This window comes from Nelumbo nucifera, chromosome 4, assembly GCF_055504915.1.
Source record: "Nelumbo nucifera cultivar China Antique chromosome 4, China Antique-T2T, whole genome shotgun sequence".
Lineage (NCBI taxonomy): Eukaryota > Viridiplantae > Streptophyta > Magnoliopsida > Proteales > Nelumbonaceae > Nelumbo > Nelumbo nucifera.
Window position 1 is genome coordinate 42,279,184 of NC_142652.1, and position 20,999 is coordinate 42,300,182.

The following is a 20,999-nucleotide window of genomic DNA, read 5'->3' on the forward strand; positions in this document are numbered from 1 at the left end:
TGCCTTGGTCTTCAATTAAGGATGTAAAAATCCACAAAAACTCTCCAAAAACCCTCCTAACCAGGCTACATAAGTTGTTGCTTGATCAACCAATCAGTTCTCTATACACATTGTGTATGGGGAAAGAAAGGAGAAAGATGTTGAAGGTGAGAACTAAGAACCTGCTCTGATACCAAGTTGTGAAACACATGCAATAACTCAGAAAATATAGAAAAAGAAAAGAGAAGGAAGAAGAAAGAAAGGTTTCATAAGATGTTTGTGGAAGAAGAAGAGAAGGGAAGAGAGAAGAGAAGAGTTTGATGCTCTCTCTACCCCCCCCCCCCAAGATGCCTTTTATTTTCTTAATTCTAAATTAAGTACAATTTCCTGGATGCCCGTTAATGGGGTGCCAACGCTAAAGAAATAATAAAACAAAACAAAAGAGGCCCATAACTAAAAGAGCATAAACTTAAAAGAATAAAGATACTAAGGCCCATTTGGCCCATTCTTACTATAATGATGAAGATGATGAGAGAGTTGCAAGTGGAGAAATTTGTCTACCTTTTGTGAAGTCAAATGAACAACTTGTTGATCATTTAACAAAGGGTACATCTTAAGATGGAAGAAAAATTTGCAAGCTTCTCATGTATAATATTTATGCCTAGCTTGAAGGGGTGTGTTGGAGGTGCAAGTTTAAGGGAGGTTTTATCTATTCAATCTTTTACTAATGAGGAGTTATTATGTAATTGTACATATGTTTGTTATTCGTATAGAACCTAATGAAGTGGCTAGAAGCCAGAAAGTAGCTTAACCCACCTTTCTAATATCATTAATTTGTTACTAAAACATCATAACTCCTCAAATTAATGTTCAATAATAATATGAGTAAATTACAATATAACTCTCTATGAGCTTGAGAGCTGTACTCGAAGTAGAGGAGAGGAGAAGAACACCACTAATATGTTGTGAATGTCGAACTGTACTAGCCAGTCGACCATGCTATTATTTATATTTGAATGAGTACAATGATACAAGAAATTACTGGAATGCCCCTGATTAGTGATGGGACACCCAGATAACTTAAAACATTAAACAGGCTTAGGCCCATTAACACAAGCCCAGTTACAGGATAACTTAAACTTAAGTATGGGCTAATAAGAACTCTTATTAGCCGAACACTCATACAAAGAGACTTCATTCTAACATTCTAACACTCCCCCTCAAGCTAAGCATGGATATCAATCATGTTTAGCTTGCCAAGTATGTCCCTGAACTTTGTTGCTGTCAGCCCTTTAGTCAGTACATCTACAATTTGCATCTCTGTTGGAGTATAAGGCACACAGAGTTCTCCTGAGACAATTCTCTCTCTGACAAAGTGTCGATCAATTTCAATATGTTTTGTCCTGTCATACTGTACGGGATTGTTGGCAATGTTGATAGTAGCTTTATTATAATACAACCTGAGAGGACCCTCAGCCTTAATACCAACCTCATTAAGAAGAGTTCTGAGCCATAAGAAGTAGAATTAATGGAACTAGTTGCACTAAATGCAGAGACTGTACCTGATTTGGCAAGAGAGGTGGAAGCTAAAGAATTTTTCTTCAGACGGGCGAATGCCTGACTGAGAACCTCTACCTCACTAGCTGTGAAGCCCAAAGTACTTGGTCCAGAGGAGTCGGTTGCCTGCCCTGTGGAGGAAGAGGACACTGTTGGAGTACTCTGTGAGTTGTCACTACAGTTGTTGGTGGCAAGATTCCCACTTGTTGTGTGACCCTTATGTTGCCTTTTGTCCTTTCTCAAAGCAGTTGGCTTTAGATGAGGATACAAGACCCAACATTTCTCCTTTGTGCGTGTTAGAATTCTCGAGTCAGGGGGATTTTGGTCATTTTGGTGTATCTTCTTGAAAGTGAAAGGTCTATTGTATCTGAGTTTAAGTTATGTGTCCCATCTTCTACAAGGGACAAAATTGTCTTTCTTGTAACTCTAAGTTTTATGAATAAAATTCAAGTGGGTCGGCTAGGAGAGTGATTTTTCACATTCTCTCTTCTAGTCTGGCCGAACACTCTTCTTCTCTCATTCTTCTTCTTCTTCTTTCTCTTTTCATTCTTCTTTCTCCTTCTCTACTTTGACCTAGAATCAACTAGGGTTTATTCACATGGTATCAGAGCAATAAGGTCTCGTGTTTTCTTCTTCTCTATTTTTGAAGAAGAAATCTCTGCTCTACAACATAATCACACATGGGAACTCACCACCCTTCCTCCTGGTAAGCACACTTTTGGGTGTAAATGGGTCTATACAGTGAAGCATCTTCCTGATGGCAGTGTGGAACGATTGAAGGCACGGTTAGTGGCCAAGGGCTATTCTCAATTATATGGTGTGGACTATATGGAGACATTCTCTCCTGTGGCTAAAATTGGTTCAGTTTGGGTGTTGATCTCATTAGCTGCTATGTATGATTGGCCTCTCGTACAACTTGACATAAAAAATGCCTTCCTACATGGTGATCTTGTTGAGGAGGTGTATATGGAGCAACCACCAGGGTTTGTTGCTTAGGGGGAGGCTGGTAAGGTGTGTAGGCTCAAAAAGGCAATCTATGGACTGAAACAATCTCCACGTGCATGGTTTGGCAGGTTCAGTGAAGTGGTGAAGGCCTTTGGGATGAAACAGTGTCAGGTTGATCATTCTGTGTTCAACTATAACTCAAAGGATGGGAAAATCTTGCTACTCGTGTATGTGGATGATATTGTCATAACTGGAAGTGATAGCAATGGAATTGATAGGCTGAAAAAATTCTTACAGGACCACTTCAATACGAAAGATCTGGGGAAGCTAAAGTATTTCCTAGGAATAGAGGTTGCGAGGTCAAAACAGGGGATCAACCTATGTCAGAGAAAATATGTTCTTGATCTACTTGAAGAAACAGGGTTGTTAGGTGCTAAACCAGCAGAGACTCTTATGGAACTCAATGCCAAGTTAAGTGTGGATGCAGGTGAAGAGTTTGATGATCCTGGAAGATACAGAAGGTTGGTGGGAATGTTGAACTACCTGACCATTACCCGACCAGATATATCATTTTCTATGAGTGTGGTGAGTCAGTTTATGCAACATCCCCGGGTTCCTCACTGGGAAGTTGTTATGAGAATTGTTAGGTACCTAAAGGGTGCTCTAGGTCGTGGTTTGTTATACCAAAAGGGAGGAACTCTTGAGATAGTAGGGTACACAGATGCTGATTGGGCTGGCTCTATATCAAGAAGCAAACAGTGGTGGCAAGAAGTAGTGTAGAAGCAGAGTACAGGGCTATGGCCCATACCACATGTGATCTAGTATGGTTGAAGAACTTACTACAGGAGATGGGTTTCTCAATTGACAAACCCATGAAACTATACTGTGATAACCGAGCTGTTCACATCTCATCCAGCCCCGTCTTCCATGAAAGAACTAAACATATTGAGGTGGATTGTCACTTTGTGAGAGAGAAAGTGATAAGTGGGGTAATAACTACATCTCATGTGAGCTCAGGAAATCAGTGGGCAGATCTCTTCACAAAAGGATTGTCTCGGGGAAGAATAGATTACATTTGTAACAAGCTGGGACTATATGATATATACTCTCCAGCTTGAGGGGGAGTGTTAGAATGCTCGAGTCAAGGGTATTTTGGTCATTCTGGTGTATCTTCTTGAAAGTGAAAGGTCTATTGTATTTGAGTTTAAGTTATGTGTCCCATCTTCTATGAGGGACAAAATTGTCTTTCTTGTAACTCTAAGTTTTATGAATAAAATTCTAGTGGGTCGGCTAGGAGAGTGTGTTAGACAGTTGTATGCCCTTAGCTTCAATCAGAAAATGTACATTATGAATTTATTTTAAATGAATAAAGTACACTTTTGATTCATGTTCCGATGATGTGTTTCTGTGTAATACCCTTAAACTGGACATTTACTGAGACTTGTGTTAGTTTAGAATGTTCACAGCCTTTGGGTAAGTCTGGGGAGACTTATCCTACCAAGGCCAACACTGGTGTGCTGCCAACTGTTGGGGTGGCTTGTCCAGGGTGAGACCCGAAGCACATGTAGTGTAGGACTAATAGAACCTTTGAACTGGACCAGATTTCCAGTATTGCCCTGGACCTTGGAGATAGATGGGCAAAACTGGAAAGTTACACCTGACCCCTAGACTCGATTATGATATTACACTAGGTGTCGGATTGGGCTGTCTTTGATGTACCAATCAGTGAGATCCTTAGTGGGGGTCGAAACCTGGGTATGTTGGGACAGTCCGAGAATTCATCTGAGTGGGTGATCATAGTGACAGGATCAGCCCCTTTGTCGGACAAAGGTAATGATCGGGGATGCACTCTCACTGATGGAAACCAAGACTGTTGGCAGCCGATTTCAACCGTTGAGATTTGTTTTTGCAAAGTATATTTTATATGTGATATAAAAGTATATATATTATGGTTTCTAAAATGTTTGCAAGAAGGTATAATTCCCGGGATCCATGTAAGCAGAGAGTGCAACACTGTTCCTTGCAGTCGAGGGAGAGGTCCTCTTTTGTCGGGCAGTGTTTGATCATTATGGGCTGAGAGGTTAAGTGTAAGACCATCGAGGATAATACCTGATGGGCTAATCTTGCATCTACCCACAGTCCCTAGGTGTTACAAGGTGGCTTGGCTCAGGGGCCGCTTAGGAAAGTGTTGGGCCATAGAGCCCATAAGATGGGTTTCAGGGGGTGCACTGTCCATAACAGTGTATTCGGCCAGGCCTTGTAACAAAGGCTAGGTTGAACCCATGTGGCTGATGTGTAGATCAATGTTTGGGTCCCACGCCATACAAGGAAGCCCAACTGGGCAGTAGTTTGGAAGGCTAAGTGAGTACATAACCTTAAATGGGCCTTAAGCCCATTTCGAACTGGGCTGATTTGATCAGTCAATTAAAGGGGGCGAATTCTGAGATGGATCAGCTGATAGGATTGGGCCTAGACCCTATCCACTTAGAGAGTCCAGGATCTAAATAAGATTTAGATCTGGAAACCTCCTAATTAGATTAGGAGATGGCTGATCTGATCTGCAGATAAGATAAGGGTTCTCCCTTATCACTTAAAGGGACTTCTAATCCAAATATAATTTGGATCAACAGCTCCTAATAGGATTAGGAGTTGATCCCCTTAAAATCTATAAAAGGAGGAGGGGGCGGCAGCCTTTAGACAAGCAACCTAAGACTGTTGTCTTCAGAGCTGAAATCACAGAAGAGAGATTTCTGCAACCTCTGCAAAAATCTATCTTGCCGCCTCCTTCTTGCCGCCGCCATTACCTTCAGTTCGATCTCCAGTTCTTGGGAGAAATCAAGATCTGATCTTGATTCCAATCTTTTGGGAAAGGATTGGTTGGAGTTGTACTTACAAGCCATCCAGTTGATTCTTGCGAAGGGTCAAGTTCTTTTGGAAGAACATTACTGATTCTGCTTCATCCTGCACTGCGCCATCTTCAGTGGGAGCAGATTTTGGATCATTCCTTGGGCGTGAACACCTCCATTGGGAGATATTATTTCTCCGTATCAGGTACATCCTCCCTCCTACTCCTTTTGGTTCAGATCTGGTTTGGTTCTTGATTCAAGATTGATCATTGAAAAACATGTTTTTCTAAATATAGGGAATTCGATTCCCTGCAAAGATGGGAGAAATTTTTGAAATTCGCCCAATCCTTTTCACAATACTTGGGCGTCCATCTGATGGATACAGATTTTGGATCCTTCCTTGGGCGTGAACACCTCCATTGGGAGATATTATTTCTCCGTATCAGGTACATCCTCCCTCCTACTCCTTTTTGTTCAGATCTGGTTTGGTTCTTGATTCAAGATTGATCATTGAAAAACATGTTTTTCTAAATATAAGGAATTCGATTCCCTGCAAAGATGGGAGAAATTTTGAAATTCGCCCAATCCTTTCTACAATACTTGGGCGTCCATGTGATGGATATCCCATCCCATCAGTGGTATCAGAGCCATGGTTCAAATGTTGAATCAATTTAATTCAGATCTGAACCTGTGCAAATGGGCAGAAGGTGTTCTACCCAATTTGCACAAATAAGTGTTTTTGGGAATTTGCTCCCAAAATTATGGGCGAATAATTTGAAATTAAATTTTATATAAATCTGATTATTGTTTAGAATAGTTCTTTATGATTTTCTTGATTTATGGGCTGTTCGTACAAGAGGAGATCGAATTCTTGGTTTGCGCAGGGAACCTGCAAGATTTGCAGTTCTTGATTTATTCATTACATTTGGTCTGTAAATAATTTTTTTTTATTTTTAGACTCAATGTATTAGGTATTCGATCTGATGTAATTATAATAGAAATTATGTTTTCTATTTCTATTTATTTTTGGATCGAAGATGGCGGTGCAAGGAAGGAGATTTCACAGATGGGACATTCGCTACCTACGATTTGCAATTTGTGAAACTGCATCCTATGATCTAACCTCTGTTTTGCAGGATGGATTGTACGAACAGCCCTGGATTGACTGATTCTTGTTTTGTTTTATCAGTTTTAATTCCAGATTATATTCTTGAATTAAAGATTTAATTAAAGATCAAACCCTAGACCCATTCGAACCAAGATTTGTTCAAATTGTTTGGACCGAATCTAGGGTTCGATCAAGGCTGAATATCAGCCCTAATTTTTTTTTTGTTTAATGGGCCTAAGGATTGATAATTAATTGGATATTTAATTCGGCCCAACCTGTAAGGCCCAGTTTTAATTTGTTAAAACTGCCAAAAGCCCACTTCAAAGGATAAAGCTATATGGGCCGAACTGGGTAACCCTAATTCAGCCCATATACCTAGATGATATTAATTGTTAATATTATGGATTAAAATGGGCTTCAAATGGGTTTTTACAGGTAATTAATTGATTGGATCAATTCCTTCCTGCATGTGATGTATGGATGTGTGATGTGCTACGTTCATGGGCCATAAGTACTTGGCCCATGCAGATTCGATAGTGGCTCTTGCGCACACTATGGCTGAATGCACATCATTGCCGTGGTGTCTCTCCTGGTCATTGGATGACCTCCCTCAATGGTGGGCCCCATACCTCCTGAAGAGGTTACGTGCGGAACCCTAGCCGATTTAAGCCCACCGAAATCTGGCTTTATGAAAGTCAGTGGGAGCCACTTTGGTTTGACCTAAAATAAACTAGGGCGTAATTCTTGTTCCCTCCAGTAAATATGAGTGCAAGTGATCGGGAGATTCATGTTATGAACTCTCTAAAGGCCTTCCATCATTAGCATGAGGATGGGTCCTTCAGTAATGAGGAAACGCACCAGAAAATGGGCTATCCATTTGCTGTTGGGCTTGTCTAAGTGTTTCATAAGATGATAGGGGCGTCATAGACCGATGTGGGAGGGGCTTCACCAGAAAATGGGAACTCTCTGACGGTACCTTGGCGTTCACGAATATGATGGGTGAGCACTCACTGGATAGAAAGGTTTACCTGAAAACGGCTCTGAACCTTGTCTGACAGAGGCCAAAGGGAAAACTCATATGATGAGTGGATATGATCCTTCATAGAAACCAACTTATTAGTGGCTTCTGCGTCCTGGTGTATTGACTCCAGGGGGGCTTCAACTCATGCGTGTAACTCACTGTAGGGGTTCAAGGTAAGCAGAAGGTTGAATGATGGAGAAGTGATACTCTACTTGGGGACTTCTGCAAGCGTTGCAGCTACGGCAATAGGCACCGTAGAATTAAAATTTAGAGAAGGAAATATTGTACTTAAAGATTGTCTTTTTGTGCAAAATCTAAGAAGAAATTTGATTTCTGTCTCAAAACTGTGTGCGGATGGATATTCTGTCTTTTTCGGTAATACGATTACTATTAAAGGGAACAATAAATTCATCGCACATGGGGAACTGGAGAACGGTCTCTATTTTCTACATCCTTCTCTAGAAACTAATATAGCCGAAACTACGTCGGCTGAAATCCCCAAGAAAAGAGCACGTGATATAGTTAATCCCACGTGCCTGTGGCATTACCGACTTGGCCATATCGGCGTTGACCGAATCACAAGACTGGTAAAGGATGGTCCTTTGGATTTTCTAACTGTAGAAGATCTTCCCACTTGTGAGCCTTGCCTTCAGGGTAAGATGACCAAGAGGCCATTTAACGGTAAGCCTGAAAGATGTACAGGCACGCTTGACCTTATACATACTGATGTATGTGGTCCCCTGAGTGTTAGGACCCGTAACCAACACGTGTATTTCATTACATTCACCGATGATTATTCTCAGTATGGTTACGTGTACCTAATGAGACATAAGTCTGAATCCTTTGAAAAGTTCAAAGAGTTCAGACAAGAGGTCGAGAAACAGTTAGGGAGAGAAATTAAGTCCCTTCGATCAGATCGAGGCGGCGAATATCTCTCTGACGAATTTAGGGACTACTTAAAGGCAAACGGGATAGTATCACAGTTAGCTCCTCCTGCTACACCACAACTTAACGGTGTTTCAGAGAGGAGGAATAGGACCCTATTAGATATGGTCCGGTCATTTCTCATCCATTCAGAGTTACCCACATTCTTTTGGGGATACGCATTAGAGACTGCGATATACGTGCTGAACCGGGTTCCAACTTAATCGGTTCCTAAGACTCCCTATGAGCTTTGGACCGGAAAGAAACCAAGTGTACGACACTTGAAGATTTGGGGTTGTCCGGCTCACGTTAAAAGAACGAATCTGGACAAATTGGATTCCAAGACCAGCCGTTGCCTATTCGTTGGCTACCCAAAGGGCTCAGTGGGCTACCTATTCTATGATCCAAGTGAGCAGAAGGTGTTCTGCAGTCGGAATGCACAATTCTTGGAAAATGACTACATCCTAGACAATCTTCGTCAGGAAATTGTTCTTGATGAGGAGAGCTCAGGAGCAGTGGGAGATGTCCCACAAGTTCCAGGTGGTGACCAACCTAGAAGTTCCACTCGGGTATCCAGGCCACCAGTCTGTTATGGTTATGACCAGGATAGTTACCTGGTGGAAACCTTGACTAGTGAGGAGGATCCCGTGACTTACGCGGAAGCTATGTTGGACATAGATTCCCAGAAGTGGGTGGAGGCCATGAGAGCAGAAATGGACTCAATGGAGACCAATGGAGTCTAGACTCTAGTAGATCCGCCCTCCGGGGTAAAAGCAATCGGTTGCAAATGGATTTACAAGAGGAAGAAGGGCCCCGATGGTAGGGTTGAGACCTTCAAAGCTCGTCTGGTGGCGAAAGGATACACTCAGAAAGAAGGCATCCAGATAGCTGGTGAGATCACGAGAAGTAATGAACAGCCTTGCTGAGACGGACCACTCTCTGAAGTTATATTCATCCAGCAACACGTTTGTAATCTGTAAACTGTGCAGATTAGGGTTTTCCAGGTTAGAGAACCTTGCGGTAGGTCTGTTATCTCTGGAGGAAACTTCTCCAGATAGTGAGGACATGCTGACTTCGGTCTTAGAGTAGTTCGGGTACAGTGCTGGACAATCTGGAGCAGGCAGCTCCCTAGGTAATCTTCACTTGAGCTGAAGCAGTTCAGGTACAGCAGTGGTGAGAGGTTCCAGACTGATAACCAACCTGAACTTGGAGCTGTTTACCACTGTGCTATGCTGATTTTGCTGTGGTTTCGAAGCTGCAGTTGTGGAGAAGCTCTCCCCCTTTCGGCTAGGGCTAGGACTGCTGAAATCAGTCCTCAACTAGGTCTGTCCTATACAGACCTCTCTTAGTAGCCAAATAACTACTATTTGCTGAAAAAAGAACCTAGTAGGACATCCTCTTCTGGGCCTTTCCTCCCTTTAGCCCTACAACCAACGGAATCCCTAGGTTCGAATCTGCTTTGTTCTCTTACAACCCTAGTTTTTTCAGCAACCCAGAAAAGAAGAAGGAAGAAGATGGAAAGAACAGCAAGAGAAGAGAGAGTAGAAGCTAGTGTGCCTGCTGAAACCAAAGAGAAGCTAGTGCTCCGATACCATGTGAGCTTGAGAGCTGTACTCGAAGTAGAGGAGAGGAGAAGAACACCACTGATATGCTGTGAATGTTGAACTGTACTAGTCAGTCGACCATGCTATTATTTATATTTGAATGAGTACAATGATACAAGAAATTACTGGAATGCCCCTGATTAGTGATGGGACACCCAGATAACTTAAAACAGTAAATAGGCTTAGGCCCATTCACACAGGCCCAGTTACAGGATAATTTAAACTTAAGTATGGGCTAATAAGAACTCTTATCAGCCGAACACTCATACAAAGAGACTTCATTCTAACATTCTAACACTCTCAATTAACATATACTAAAAGCCCTTACAATATTAACTCTCAACATTCTTTTTATTTGTTCCTTTTGCTGGCATATTTTTCTGTATTCCTATTTTAATTTTGTGTTTATTGTTGCAGATCCTGATTTTGCTCGTGTTGCCTAAGTATGTCGGGTCAGCAAATTATGCAAAAAATCTATTGCGGGCATCAATTTTTCTACAATACATACCAAGGTTTTACAGATGTTGGCCTTTGCTTGCTGGTCAATCGTCAAATGGCTTCATATTTGAATCAGCATGGGCTAACTTCATTATCAATCTTCTCATTTTCATACTGGCTGGGCATGTCGTAGGGTCATGTTGGTACCTCTTTGGGCTACAGGTGGGTTGGGCTACTTTGATTACGAATCGCTGGAATTGTTGGATGCATGTTGTTTCTATATCTTGTTACACATTCAAATATTGAATTCACGAAGCTATTCCCATGAGATGCTTGGATGGTTATGCATTTCGCAATTGGCTTTTTTCATAATGTCTTCTTTTCAACTATCATATTGATATCGGCTGAATCAAGTGTAAGTTGGGGAGATATAAATTATATAAAAACTAATAAATGAATTGCAGAATTTATGATACCTAGGGAAAAAGTGTTTTTTTTTCTGTTCTCAATTGTTGTTCTTTATGTTATGATATGATCAAATGTAGCTATTTTCAGAAGATTTTTGTATTCTTATTTTTTTGCGTAATTCCACATTTTGACCTTGCAACAATTAAGTCCAATGCATACTTCTGTGATAATTCAGTTTGAGTGTTCAAGCTAGTAAACCTGTTTTGACAGTTAAGCCCCATATATGCTTACTTTGCGATTGTTAATGAAAGAAGAAAGAGGAAACTGAGACTGAGAAAAGGAAAAGGAGAGGGAGTTATGTACGAAAATCAAATTATTTTCAATACTTTAGCATTACATTGACACAATGACCTAAAGTTAACACTTTCTAAATAGCCTACAAATTTAACTTTGTTAAAGTTCATTACCATATCTTGTAACACCTCTTAAGTAAAACCTATGTACCAAATATCAAATTCCATTATTCTTCCCCAGATTCAAGGAGGTTACCATCTTTGCATTGGAGAACTCCGTCACTCATTTGTAAGAGAAAGAGATAATTGAACACTGAATAGGAACTATTATCATTGTTTTGGAGCAGCTACAGTAATCCGAACCAGTGAAGAAGGAAGAAGAAGATGAGGAAGAAGACAAGAGAAAGAGAGAACAGGAGGGTTTAGTCGAAACTGATTAGTCTCCCATTCAGTCGACCCCCTTATGTTTATTAGGTTCTAATTAAACTTACAAAGACTAAACTGCCCTCACTTAAGTGTGGGGCAGAGTACTCTAATAAAACAGCCACATAAGCAAAGTACTTAACTGACATGAGATTACTAAACTACCCCTATTCGGCTCACTCTAACACTCCCCCTCAAGCTGGAGAATATATGTCATATAATCCCAGCTTGTTACATAGATGGTTCACTTTCCCTGAGTTTAGAGCTTTTGTAAACAAATCTGCCCATTGATCATTCGAGCCCACATGTTCTGTGTTTATCTCTCCAGCAAGGACCTTCTCCCTCACAAAGTGGCAATCAACCTCTATGTGCTTTGTTCTCTCATGAAATACAAGATTGGATGAGATATGTAGTGCAGTTTGGTTGTCACAATACAGTCTCATAGGTTTATCCATGTGAAACCCAATTTCTTGTAGAAGATTCCTCAACCACACTAACTCACAGGTAGTATGTGCCATGGCCCTATACTCAGCTTCAGCACTACTTCTGGCCACAACCGTCGACTTTTTACTCTTCCACGTCACAAGATTTCCTCCAAGAAATGTGCAATAGCCCGTAGTAGATCTTCTATCATTCACTGAGCTTGCCCTGTCTGCATCTGTATACCCCACTACTTCAAGTTTTCCTCCTGGTTTATACAATAGTCCACGGCCTGGAGCTCCTTTCAGATACCTCACAATTCTAAGAATTGCATCCCAGTGAGGTATACGAGGGTCCTGCATGAATTGGCTCACCACACTGACGGCAAAGGATATGTCGGGTCTCGTGATAGTCAGATAGTTCAGCTTCCCCACTAGTCGTTTATACCTTCCAGGATCTTCAAATACTTCTCTTGTATCACTGCTCAACTTAACATTTGGTTCTATAGGGGTCTCAGCCGGTTTTGCACCTAACAGTCCTGTTTCTTCCAAAAGATCAAGAACATATTTTCTTTGGCACAGATTTACACCTTATTTTGACCTGGCAACCTCTATTCCCAAGAAATATTTCAATGTTCCAAGATTTTTTGTTTGGAAATGATTTTGCAAAAATACCTTTAATTTGCCAATCCCCAATTTATCACTGCCAGTAATGACAATATCATCCACATAGACCACTAATAGAATCTTCCCAGCTTCTGAGTCATAGTTGAACACTGAGTGATCTACCTGGCATTGCTTCATTCCAAAACTCTTCACCACTTCACTGAACTTCCCAAACCAAGCACACGGCCATTGTTTTAGCCCATAAATTGCCTTTTTCAATCTGCATACCTTACCATCCTCCCCCTGAGCAACAAACCCAGGTGGTTGCTCCATATATACCTCCTCCACAAGATCACCATGGAGAAAGGCATTCTTTATATCAAGCTGAAACAGAGGCCAATCATACATAACTGCCAGGGAAATTAGTACACGAACAGAACCAATCTTAGCCACCAGAGAGAATGTCTCCATGTAGTCCACTCCATACAACTGTGAGTAACCTTTAGCAACAAGTCTGGCCTTCAGACGCTCCACACTACCATCTGGCAAGTATTTCACAGTATACACCCATTTACATCCCACAGCATGCTTACCAGGTGGGAGAGTAGTAAGTTCTCACATTTGAGTATGTTGAAGAGCAAAAAGTTCCTCCTCCATTGCCTGCCGCCAATCAGGTGAACTGAGAGCTTCTTGAACATTGTTAGGTATGGAAATAGAGGATAAAAGGGAAACAAACTGGCGATGTGATGTAGAAAGACGAGATAATGAAACAAAATTGGAAATGGGATGGAGGGTAGAACTGCGTTTACCTTTCCGTAAGGCAATGGGTAGGTCAAGGTTTGAAGGTTCAACAATAGGAGCCATGAGAGGATCCGCAGATGAGGTAGAAGCTGGAGGAGGGGCCGGTGTCGTTCGACGTGTATACACTTGCCGGATTGGTGGACGTTCGGTGGTGATCTGCATGGGATGAGGTGATGAGTCTATTCCAACAACAACATCTGGAACTGGATCATTGACAGGGAGAGGAAGAGGAAGTGCGGGTGGAGACGAAGGCGCTTCAGGACTTGAGAAGAAGGGGACTAACTCAAAAAAGGTGACATTAGGGCAGACATAGCACTTCCGAGTAATGGGATTATAACACTTGTACCCTTTTTGAGTCTGTGAGTAGCCAAGGAAGACACATTTAATTGAGCGTGCATCTAGCTTGTCAATTCCAGGGCTCAGATTGTGGACAAAGCACACACAACCAATGACACGAGGAATTAATGGGAATGGAGATAAAGTGGGAAACAAGATAGAGAAGGGGGACCGACCATGAAGGATGAAGGAGGGCATCCGATTAATGAGAAAACATGCAGTGAGTACAGCATCACTCCAAAAACGTTTAGGAACATTCATGTGGTGAAGAATAGACCGAGCAGTTTCAAGAAGCTGACGGTTCTTCCGTTCAGCTACCCCATTTTGTTGAGGGGTGTATGCACATGATGTCTGATGATTAATGCCATGCTGTTCTAAATACTGTTGAAATGAAGTAAGAAAGTATTCACGACCATTATCTGAATGGAGAATTTTGATTGGAACTCCAAATTGTGTGCGTATTTCAGCATGAAATTTTTGAAAAATAGAAAACAATTCACTTCTTTCTTTCATTAAGTAAATCCATGTCATTCTTGAACAATCATCAATAAAGGAGACAAAATACTTTTACCCATTATAAGATTCTATTTTGATTGGACCCCAAACATCTGAATGAACCAAAGAAAAAGGACTCAACATACGACTCTCAACTCTTGGACTGAAGGATACACGACGATGTTTCCCAAACTGACATGACTTACATTGCAAAACTGACAAATGACTCAATGACGGGACCAAAATCTTGAGAGCCTTGAGAGATGGATGTCCCATTCGGCAATGCCATTGTAGAGGAGTAAGCGAAGTTTGAAGAGCAATTGAAGATCCACCACCGTCAAGATATAGTCCACCAGCTTCATGCCCCCCACCAATCTTCTTCCCCGTCTTGAGATCTTGAAAAACACAAGTGGAAGGAAAGAAGGTAATAGAACAGTTAAGAGCTTTGGTTATTTTACTAAGAGACATAAGATTGAATGGAAACTTAGGGACATATAAAATAGATGATAAGGGCACAGAAGCCATGTCAACATTACCAACACCACATATGGGAGATGTGGACCCATTGGCAAGTGTAACAGTTTGTGATGTGAAGGTTTCAGAAAGAGAAGAGAACACACCTGGAGTCCCGGTCATATGATCTGAGGCTCCAGAGTCAATAATCCAGGGAGAGGTTTTAGATGGCATGCAAACAATACCTGATTGGGCAAGTGTGGCAGTGGTATGCTGTGAAGTAGTTTGAAGGAACCGTTCATACTCATCACGCGGTACGCTCACCATTTCCCTCCTAGAGGTAGATGTAGATGTGGGATGAGTTCGGTCTGCCGGTTTACTGTCACTGATATCAATCTCACCTACTACAGCATGAGTAGCCCATTTAGAGGGAGGGCCATGTAGATCATAACAGAAATTCACTGTGTGTCCCTCTCTACCACAATGAGTACATTTCCTTGTAGAGTTATTCTTCCCTCTGCCACAGCCTCCCCCTGAGTCACGACCACCCCGACTAATCATGGAATTGCCACGGCCTCCTCGGGGAGCATGACCTCCCCCTCTTGTACTATGTCCAACCCCTCGAGCTGTCACAAGTGCTGATCTATCAGACTGTGTGGAATTCTTTTTCTGTCCCAAAGAAATTCTATGAAGCCTTGAGAATACTTAAGTGTAGGAAGAGTAGAGCCCCACAATATTTGGGCTCTAACTGGTTCATATTCCGACTTCAGCCCCACTAAAAATCTTGTAACATCTAGTTGCTCCCTTTGCTGTTGCTGAACTTTAATATCTGGAGTAAGGGGGTGATAGACATTGAGTTCATTCTTTATATTCTTCATGCTGGCATAGTACTCTTCTAGTGTTTTGGTTCCTTGTTGTAAATCAAAATACTCCTGATAAAGCTGATACACTCTTGTTGTGTTATCTTGTCCAGAATATAGCTTCTTAGCATGCTCCCATATATCCTTAGTCGTATCAAGGAACATGAAGTTGGCACTAATTTTGGGTTCCATACTATTCCACAGCCAAGTCTTGATTTGAGCATCTTCTTGCTCCCAATCATCAAACCCTGGAGAGTCCTCCGGTGGCTTTTCATCTCTTACATGCTTTACTTTCTTCTTTGCCTTGAGAAACACTTCCACTGATTTAGCCCATGGAACATAGTTCTCCCCATTCAGCTTAATTGAGGTCATTTGTACCCCTAGGTAGTCGGAGGAAATTACCACATTAGGTTTCTGATCATTGTAGCCATCTCCTATTGCTGCCATTGTACTCTTTCACAGTTGCCTCTAACCTTACTTCTCAGCTACAAGCTGATTGATGTTGTTCACAGTTTGATACTTCAGCACCTATTGCAGCCCCTAAACACAACAGTGGGAGCACACACTTGTTCTTCTTCACACTACTGCTGACTTCACACACCTACGACCCACATAAGCATCACAAGCACAACAACACAACAGTAGGCCCTCTTACAACCACTCAATAAAAAAAAATTGTGCATCACAAGCACCACAACACAGTCAAACTGCTACACCCAGTTCAGATTTGTTTAACACACTTAAGAGGGCATTACACGACCACAAGGAGCTTGGCAAGGTCACTGCATTCCACCTTATACCACTCGGCCACCTACAGCAGCCCTAACACCACTCAACAACTCACAGCAGCCCTACACCATTCGGCTACTGCACACACAGACCTTCTTAAGGCAACAATGAACCTAGCTCTCTAGGTTCTAATCAGTACTAACTGATTCTTGAAGGGTTCCTACCCAGAAATACCAGCAACACAAAAGGACTAAATAACCAACCTTCCTTTGAGAGTATCAGCCAACCATTCACTGCTGAAATCACCTTCCTTGATGAAGAAAACTGTGCGCAGCAGAGAGCAACGAACTGTGATGTCTCAGACCTAGGGCGAACCAGCTCTCTCCATTAACTAACCAGAAACGAAGAAGAGGGTGTAACGAACACAGGTGAGATGCTTTGCAAGCGGAAGCAGGTCAGAAACCTGGCTCTGATACCATGTTTTGGAGCAGCTACAGTAATCCGAACCAGTGAAGAAGGAAGAAGAAGATGAGGAAGAAGACAAGAGAAAGAGAGAACAGGAGGGTTTAGTCGAAATTGATTAGTCTCCCATTCAGTCGACCCCCTTATGTTTATTAGGTTCTAATTACACTTACAAAGAGTAAACTGCCCTCACTTCAGTGTGGGGCAGAGTACTCTAATAAAATCGCCACATAAGCAAATTACTTAACTGACATGAGATTACTAAACTACCCCTATTCGGCTCACTCTAACAATCATGAATATGATGACTGTCAAATACAGACCTGCTATCAAAGAAACTTGTGCAGAAAATAAGAGATAACTGACAAGTAGAGAAGAGGAAACCTAGCTGTTAAATGGGAGAGAAAATATTTTCTCCCAAGAGTGACGTTTATGAACCAAGAGTTGTATCTGGTCCCAAATGTGGGCTCTGACACCCTTAGTAAATACATCACCTATCTTAGAGTATAGGATTAAGGAGTACACACTCTTCTCTCTTTTCAATCTTTTCTCTTATGAAATGCTTATCAACCTTGATATGCTTCATTCTATTATACAACATGGGGTTTGTAGCTATGTTGCTTGCTACCTTATTGTCACAATAGAGAGACATAGAACCGTCCACATCAAAACCATGTTCATCCAGTAAGTTCTTAATCCTTTGCACCTTAACCACACAATGGGTCATGGCATGATATTCTACCTCAACACTAGAATATTTGATCCTAAATCAATTAAATATTTATGAAGGAAGGTGAGAATCCATCATATGGATGGCCGAACCATTCTAGATGGCTGGACGAAATTTCAAAATAAAGTTCTTTAACCTTCTGGGAATCGCATTCCCTATTTTAGAAAAACTGCTTTTTTCTAGGATCGATCTTGCACTGAAACCGGACCAGATTTGAAACCAAACAAGAGGTAGATGTATACCTGATACAGATTCCACAAATGTAGCTCCCAAGGTGGTAGTTTATGCCCAAACCAAATCCCAAAACCAGCTTCCACTGAAGATGGTGTAGCTTGAAGTTGAAGCCGGTTCAGCAACGCAATTTTCAGAAAAACTGCAATCGAACTCCTTGGGTTGAACTGGGGAGGTGAGCACGATTTTTCTCTGTATTTTTCTTGCAAAAATTAGAGAGAGAACTGATCAACATCAGTCCCAAATACTGAGATAGAACTAGGGTTTCTTGGGTGGCAAGAGGAGAAGAGAGAAAGCTGAATTGCAGAGTTATCTGAAGCAGTTTGATCTCTTCTTCTTTTATCCTTTATGGAGCACCTATCCTAATGGAATTAGGAGGTTTATTCAAATCTTTATTTGGATCTGGACACTATCAAGAGATAGGTCTTATCATCTTAAGAGAATGGTTGCTCCATACTCGTATCCAAACCCATATTTGCCCATGTCACATGACAACTTAAGTAGTCTTGTGACATCTTGATTAATCATATTAATCATGGGCTTAGCTAAGTGACTCACGACCCAAGAGTGTTGCTGGATTGTTTAGGTTTGATTTGTATGGCATGGGACCCCACAATGATCTCACATAAGCTCATATGGGTTCACCCTAGCCTCGGTAAAAAGGCCTGGCCAAATTCACTGCTAAACATAGTGAACCCTTGAGCTCATCACTATGGGCTCAAAATGGGCCCAACATTTACAATTAAATGATCCTTGAATCCAGCCATCCTATGAAGACCCCAGGATAATGGACTTAAGTAAAATATAGCCCATTAGGTAATCAGCCCTTAATGGTCTCTTACACTTAACCTCTCAGCCCACAATGATCAAACACTACCCGACAGGGAAGGACCTCTCCTCTAATTGCAAGGTGCAGTTTTACACTCTCTACTTGGATGGATCTCGGGAATTAAAACCTTTTGCAAACACTTTTCTTAAAACATAATATATATATATCATATAATATATTTTGCAAATCAAATCTCAAACACGGTTGAAATCCACTTTCGTCAGTTTAGGTTTCCATCAGAGAGAGTGAAGTCGTGATCATTCATTTTGTCTGACAAAGGGGCCAATCCTATTACTATGATCACCCACTTAAGTGAATTCTCAAACCGCCTCAACATACCCAGGTTTTGACCCACAAAGGATGTCACTGATTGGCATATCGAAGATAGTCCAATCTGACACCTAGTGCAGTACCATAATCAAGTCTAGGGGTTATGTGTAACTTTCTAGTTTTTTTCATCAATATCCAAGGTCCAGGGCTTAACTGGAAAATGGTCCAGGTTTAGTGTTTCAACCAAACACACACTACATGTGCTTCAGGTCTAACCCTAGCACACCCCAACTTCTTTGGCAGCACATTAGTGTCAGCCTTGGTAGGATAAACTCCCTAAGTCTATCCAATGGATGAGAACATTCTAAGCTAACACAAGTCTCATAAGTGTCCGGTTTAAGGGATAATTTCATAGAAACATACCAATGGCAACATGAAAAAATAATGTACTTTTATTTATTTACAATAAATGTATTTGTACATCAATCTGATTGGAGCTAAGGGCATACATTGTCTATCAATGTATTCCTTAGTTACTCTCCTGTCCATAGTGGCTACAAATGTTTTGATCTTCTCTTTGGAAAGAGATATGTTTCTAAGGATGTTACTTTTATGGATCCTCCCCCTTTTTCCAATCATCTCGTCCTTCTCTTTAGGGTGAGAATTCAAGTGAAGATTAGACTCCATTTTGTCTTCCTATTCCTAGCCTTGTACCTCCTCCTTATCTTTATAGTGATGATATTCCTTCTCTTCGTCCTCCTCCTGTGTGTTGTCCTCGGTCCTAGCAATAGTTCTTCATCAAGCGCAATAAGAGGGTGTCTCCTAAAGCTGAATTCCCATCACAATTTGATATACTAGAATTAGGTAATCTTGAATCCCCTAATAATTATGGCCCCATTTGGCATGTCTTTCTATGCGGGCTGTTGGCTTTTTAGAAGCCTAGCAGCCCGCATTTCAGTCTTCCTCCATTTTGATTGGAGGAAGATCTTTCCACCGAAAGACCACACCTCGAAAAGACACGAGAAGCTCGATTCAAGCTTATTTCAGAAGCAAGAAATGTAGCTTTTCGCCTTTCTTTGCCTGCTTAATTCTCGCTTTCACGTGGAAAGACACACTTCCAACCAAATAGTCTGTGGACTACCAAGATCATTATGTAAACGCTCACACTGTCTTTTGACTGTCAGATCTTCTGGAAGATCTTCGATAAAGACTTGCCAAACAAACCCTCTTTTATTGATCCTAACCTTGATTTTCTTAATGCCATGTATAAAGGAAAGATGACTTATAAAAAGCATCCTATTACTGTGTGTCTTATAATGTTCTCTCACCTTTTTATTGTGCCTATAGTTTTGCCATTTCTTATGTATCCATCCTTTGCTATGTTATAGAGGCAGTGTAGTCTGTTCACTAGAAGGAAGGTATGAACCAAGAGATGGAGGCCCTAATAAAGAACTAGACTTGGGAGATTGTTCCATGTCCCATGGATAAGATTCTTGTTGGGTTCAAGTGGGTGTACACTATTAAGCATGTTTGCTGGAGGACAGCAACCGAAGAAGAAGAAGAAGAAGAAGAAGAAGAAAAGAAGGAGATTTGAGAATGGCGGCTATCTCACTTCAGCCGGCCCTATAATCTTATATAGATGTTTACAAAGTAATGTTACAAGAATGGACTAGAATGCCCCTGATTAGTGATGGGACACCTAGACATAAAAAAAGAATAAAACAAGTTTAGGCCCAATAACTAAGAACTTAAAACATAAATAAGACTAACATAAACGTTAAACCAATTGAACCAACACTCCCCCTCAAGCTAAGCATGGATGTCAGTCATGTTTAGCTTGCCAAGTAAGTCTAAGAATTTCGTTGAAGCTAGTCCTTTTGTTAGCACATCTGCAATCTGCATCTCAGAAGGAGTATAAGGAATGTAGAGTTCCCCTGAGACTATCCTTTCTCTAACGAAGTGTCAGTCAATCTCAATATGCTTCGTCCTATCATGTTGCACTAGGTTATTTGCAATGTTGATGGCAGCCTTGTTGTCACAGTACAACCTGAGAGGTCACTTGACCTTTTTCTCGAGATCACCAATAAGGGTCCTAAGCCACAATAGTTCAGCAACACCATGAGCCATAGCTCGATATTTAGCCTCTGCACTTGATCTAGCAACCACATTCTGCTTTTTACTTCGCCATGTAACCAAATTCCCTCCAACGAACGTGCAATACCCAGAAGTAGA

General features: G+C 41.3%; 1 protein-coding gene across 4 annotated transcripts in view; it reads left to right on the top strand.

The window, feature by feature from the left end:
- LOC104590510 (putative cyclic nucleotide-gated ion channel 20, chloroplastic) overlaps positions 1–20,999 on the top strand; it is a 199,809-nt gene that overhangs the window by 71,539 nt on the left and 107,271 nt on the right. For all 4 annotated transcript variants that reach the window (XM_088903865.1, XM_088903866.1, XM_088903867.1 and 1 more), the window contains one exon: positions 10,402–10,644. In XM_088903865.1, the coding sequence (XP_088759991.1) occupies positions 10,402–10,644 (243 nt within the window). The remainder of the gene's footprint in view (positions 1–10,401; positions 10,645–20,999) is intronic.